The sequence below is a fragment of the Alosa sapidissima genome, chromosome 22 (assembly GCF_018492685.1).
Source record: "Alosa sapidissima isolate fAloSap1 chromosome 22, fAloSap1.pri, whole genome shotgun sequence".
In the NCBI taxonomy this organism is placed as follows: Eukaryota; Metazoa; Chordata; class Actinopteri; order Clupeiformes; family Clupeidae; genus Alosa; species Alosa sapidissima.
Genome location: NC_055978.1, coordinates 27,702,567 through 27,708,188, shown reverse-complemented (window position 1 = coordinate 27,708,188; position 5,622 = coordinate 27,702,567). Strand labels below are relative to the sequence as shown.

Here is a 5,622-nt window from a genome sequence, read left to right as displayed (position 1 = left end):
AGAAAGAGAGCATTGTCTAAACCACCTTGGTGCCTACATGTTTTTGATGTAATATCGCCCTTAACTCTGAGTCTCTGGCAAACCATTTTTTGCACTCACAATTTAAGTAATGCACAAACACAACGACTTCCACTCGCAAAGACGCCCCCCTCTCTCTCTTTCTCTGTCTATCTCTCTCTCTCTCAGACTTACTCACTCACTCACTCACTCTCGCTCTCTTAAACTCCTCCTTGAAACCAGATACGCACTGACTAATGATAAAGAAGGCTGGGTTTTTCAAAAGGGGACGAATGGGCTAGATGTCAATGTCAGACAGTGCATCTTAGCAACATTCCTGGACCACAAGGAGTTCGTAGCCTACAGGACCAATTTGCAATAAATGCAGACTTAACCTGACACTTCACCTTTCTCTCGGCATCATATAGCGAGCAGACCGGTGCGTTCTGGACACAAGAATCACTTCTGCGCTCTGCCGGGCTACCTTCTGTTTTACGCACAACTTTACTTCTTTACGCATAGTGTGCAGCTCCTCAAACATCCATTAATGAGGAGAGCGGCTACTCGATAAGATTGTCATACTCAGCCATTACTGAATTTGACCTTCGAAGGACTGCAGATCTCACTCAGGTGAGTGTAATGAACGGATGTTGTGTTAGGTCACCAAGTGTTTCCATGGACGTTTGTGGTTTATTATCTAAATTACGAGGGAAACAGTTTGCATGGGGTTTGACCAAATGTTAATGAGTAAATCAGTGTGCAGAGTTATAGCTAATCTACAATTATCTGAGGCTTTTATTGAACAATTGATACACTAATAAGTTCAATTGATTGAATCGGAATTACATTAGCCAATGCCTATACTATCCAAAACGGGTGTTTGACGCATCAGTTGAATTCTGCAGATGGTACTTATTAGTACTTGATATTTAGATAATTTGACTGTTAATAATTATTTTGGGCTGTGAATTGTGATGAAGTGTTTGTATTTTGAAAGGTGTATAATGATTTTTCGGGGATGTCGCGTGTGGCTGACACTGTTCATCCTCAGCTCCTCTGCTCTCGCGCAAGGTAATGGACATACGTTAATCTACTTTCGTATTTCATATTTTTGATAGGTCTAGTTATTGATATTATTATTTAATTAAATAGTTGATTAGATGTCATGGTCCTGACACTGCTCCTGACCTCAAACATCGTTCTTGTTTTGACAGTGGTGGAGGATGAAACAGTGTTTGACCTGTTTGAAACCAGCGGTATAACGCGAAAAACAATAGGGGTAAAGTTGTTCAAGGGATTGGACGGCGATACACCCGCTTACCGCTTCATTCGCTTCGATCAGTTGCCCTCGGTCAGCGCAGCCTCGCTGCAGCAACTGCTTCTGCAAATCCAGAACAATGAGGGCTTCGTTTTCACGGCCACCATGCGCCAGGACCGTACTTCTCGTGGCACAGTGATCTCCCTCGAGGGACCCGGAGAGAGGCGTCAGTTTGAAGTGGTCTCTGATGGCCGCACCAATACTCTAGACCTGGTGTACTGGTGGGCGGATGGTTCGCGCAACATCATCTCCTTCGAAGATGTGGACCTGTCTGACTCGCAATGGAAGAATCTTACGCTGCATGTACACGGAGAAACAGCTACGCTTTACGTGGGATGTCGTTTGATTGACAGCTTCATTCTCGACGAGCCATTCTACGAGCACCTGACCGCCGCTGGGGGTCGCATGTTTGTTGCCAAGGGCTCTGCCCGGGAAAATCATTTCAGGGTGAGCATGTTCTGGAGAGGAACATATGGTATTGCCTTTACGAGTAACTCGCAGTCCCCCCCCCCACTCCCATACATCCACGCAGTGCATGACATGGGAAAAGAAATGAAAACCATTGCATTTAGTCTTCTGTGAGTTATTGTTGGTAATAACAGCAATCAGTGCTAAAGGTTAAGAGGATTAAAGATTATTTAAAAAGGTGCATACGTTTTCCAAACAATTAAGGTTGTTTGGTCAAATATATTTTTAACAAGTTAGTATTATTTCATTTGCATATTTGACTTTTTGACATGTTCTGGTTTGCTCATCCTGTCTGTTCAGGCTCAGCTTGATATAGTTTTGGGTTGTCTCTTCAGGGGGTTCTCCAGAATGTGCGCTTCATCTTTGACACTGCTCTGGAGGATGTTTTGGAGAGCCGGGGATGTGTGCTCACCATGCCAGGTATTTATTTTTTACACACATACACACATAAAAGTTCATGTGCGAGAGAGAGAGAGACTCAAGAATGACCTCAAGCACTTTAAGATTTTCCTAAAGAAAAAAAGAATTACTTTTGGGAACCTTTCCAATCACCAGTGGCAAGATTGTAGCCATACATTTAAATCTGCCTAAAATACCTACAAATTGCATGTTTTGCAATTCTATGTTTTGATGCCAAATAGTGTTTCTATATATGTGATTTTGAGGGATCAAAGAGGTCCTCTTTATTTTGTCTCACTTTGGGTAAAGTCTGTGGGAATGGCAGACTTTACCCAAAGTGAGTGCTTAGGGAGTTTCCTAACCTTTACCCAAAGTGCTTAGGGAGTTTCCTAAGGCACTGCTTTATTCCTTGCAATTGCTCAGCTCTACCATTAACCTTACCTGACTTCAACCTGAAAACAATTGAAGGGTTCAGATGCAAAAGCCTCTAAATGCCACCTATGTCAAAAATGAGATAAAGATGGTGAGGGGATGCTCTTCACACATAGTATACGCTAATCAAATAATTTAACTTCTAAACCCACTAAATACCACTATCTTCCTGGTCTGAAATATCGATATATAGGCAAAAACCTATAGGAGCCTGAATTTAAATGCTCATTTAAAAGAAAAGTGGTCAGACGGATTTAGAGGGTTTTGCATCTGAACTCTTCAATTCTACTCGACCAGAAGAGCTGAACTCACTGCTCCTCTATGCTGGTCATGGTCAGATGTCTAATGTCTTGAGTTAAAACAGCATTTGAGGTGGAACATTGCACTACCCAGCCACGAGTAGTGAGCAGAACACAGGAAAACATATATTGTCGTTCTTGGTGTATTTCACTGGTCGTATGTCCCTAAAGAGCATGTGAAGCTTAGGTCCAGAGTATGCTTTTCATGTCTTATCATTAATCTGTCTTTGGACGGGGATGGATTTCTCAAGAACGCTACAGTGTAATTTTGAGGACTTGTGGGGTTTGCTTGAATGCTGCCCTGGGATCTTACGATATGATGTCAGCCCAGTTTGCGAACTCACTGTCAGCCTTCTGGAAAAAGTGGAGCTCCACAGCAGGCTGGAAGACAACACACTCTCTCTCTCTCTCACTCTCCGGGGAGGTTTTTTCGGCAGTTGGCGGCTAACTCTGAAAAATAAACCTTCAGCAAGGAGCTTGTGCATGGGCGCACCACACGCAGCAGGATCCTGGCCGTCGGGCCTTGGGCCATCTGAGAAAGCCATCAGGGCGTTTGGCATGCGGCTGAAAGGTGTGCACACTATCTCCCCCATCAGCTTGGGGAAAGTAGGTCACCCATCAGCCTCAGCCAGCTGGATGTTTTATCTGTCATCTGCATCATGTAGTCACATCATCACTTCAAAACTTTTTTGTGCATTTTTTGGTGCTGCCCCCCCCCCCCTTTTTTTCCCTCTTTCTCTCTGTCAGTGCTTGGCATTTTTATTATTATATCCTTACCATAGCTAGGCTTATTATGTCTGTTACCAATGTCTTTCTCACAACTCTCTCTCTCTCCCCCCCCTCTCTCTCTCTCTCTCTCTCTCTCTCTCTCCCCCTCTCTCTCTCTCTCTCTCTCTCTCTCTCCCTCTCTCCCTCTCTCTCTCTCTCTCCCCCTCTCTCTCTCTCTCTCTCTCTCTCTCTCTCTCTCTCTCTCTCTTCTCTCTCTTTCTTTATTGCCCTTGCTCTTGTTCTCTTTCATACACAGACATTCACACACCCACCCACACACCCACCCACACACCCACCCACACACACACACCGAACACATTCTCAAGTGCTCATTGGAGAGTTGAATGGGTATTTCAGAGCAGACTGGTTCCAGAATGGCCAAGTGATTTAGAGGCTCAGTGGAGCTCAGCATCCAGAGGATATCAGAGGGAGCCCTTTTCACCAGGGACCTGTTCTACATTTCACACATTCATATGACTCTTTTCACAAACATGTGTCTAAGTGCTCGGCCAGAAATAAGCACACATGATCCGGGGAAGTGCAAACAGCATGTTTCCTCCTCTCAGCATTGTGGAGTCAAACAAGACTGATTACGCTATTTTTTTTTCACTGCGGGCTGACTCACTGTGGGAACTTCAGCTTTCAGCTTTCGGAAGTATTGGTAAGGCTGAACATGCATTTAGGTTACTGTTTTGATGCGCATATGACTTCACTTGACTTGGCTTTTCATATGGGAAGCATTATACTGTATGTCCAGAGGCCTGATAATGCAATGGTCAGGTGTGGTTCAGGTAGAGTTTTGGCCATCTGTTCTCCAGCTGTGAACTTGTGATCTGTGGAGGGCAGTCCGTAAAAGGCTTCACCTTCAGAGGGACTTCCTGTGTGGAGAGGAACCCCATTAAGTTTTAGACTCCTACCGCGCCCTGTGCTTTACGTGCCTTTGGTGCCCTCCTTTTGGTGTCTAAAATGAGTTCTGACCTCATCAAAAGATTGAAATACATGATCAGCCACAGCCTTGACAATAAGTCCCTGACAGTCATTATTTTTTCTTTGAAAGCAGTTGAACATCTCAGTTGAGTGTGTGCGTGTGTGTGTGTGTGTGTGTGTGTGTGTGTGTGTGTGTGTGTGTGTGTGTGTGTGTGTGTGTGTGTGATGAAGGTTTATTACTAACAGGTTTGATCATTGTGCCAGTCCAAACCCTCAGCTGTTTAATTCTCTCTATGTGAGTTTTCCATGCTCATGATGGCCTCTCTCTCTCTCTCTCTCTCTCTCTCTCTCTCTCTCTCTCTCTCTTACTCTCCCCAACTCGTTCTTTGTTCTTCTCCTGCTGGGTTTGGGATCAAAGTTGAATCTCTGTTAGAATGGGCCTCTGTTGTTGCTGGGTCTCAGAGTCATATCCCAGCTCAATCAAACGTTTCACAACTCACAACAACATGTTTAGTGGTAAAACAACACCCCATCAGCCCTATTGGAGGTTGTAATATTTTCATGAGCATACTCTGTTTTGAGCAGGCTGAAGGAACTGACCCAGTTAAACACATCATATAAAAGCTAAATGTTAGACCACCACATCATATTAATGCCAAGTCCCTCTCCCCCCACCGCCCACCCCCACTGTTTCCTGCCCTCAGAGGAGGTCAACGCGGTGAGCGAGAGCACGGAGCTGGTGGATGTGGCGTCATCCATTGCCACGAACCTCATCAGCCCCAACACGGACGCGCCGGCCACAGGGTCCGAGGACAAGATGTGCGAACACTCGTGCGAGGAGCTCACCAACCTCTTCCAGGAGCTGAAGGGGCTCCGCGTGGTTGTGGGCAACCTCATCGATGGCATGCAGAAAGTGGTGAGTGACTAACTCCTGCCCCCTGTGTCCAACCACTAAAAAAACTGCCCAATTAGCCTCTGGGTTTGGCCTGAGAACTGAGGAGACGGTTTGTTTGT

At 45.2% G+C, this 5,622-nt stretch overlaps 1 protein-coding gene across 1 annotated transcript in view; it reads left to right on the top strand.

The window, feature by feature from the left end:
- Positions 1 to 271: 271 nt before the first annotated feature.
- thbs2b (thrombospondin 2b) overlaps positions 272 to 5,622 on the top strand; it is a 21,753-nt gene continuing 16,402 nt past the window's right edge. The window contains exons 1-5 of the mRNA XM_042078943.1: positions 272 to 627; positions 995 to 1,068; positions 1,212 to 1,762; positions 2,119 to 2,203; positions 5,313 to 5,524. Coding sequence (XP_041934877.1) covers positions 1,002 to 1,068; positions 1,212 to 1,762; positions 2,119 to 2,203; positions 5,313 to 5,524 — 915 coding nt within the window. The 5' untranslated portion in view covers positions 272 to 627; positions 995 to 1,001. The remainder of the gene's footprint in view (positions 628 to 994; positions 1,069 to 1,211; positions 1,763 to 2,118; positions 2,204 to 5,312; positions 5,525 to 5,622) is intronic.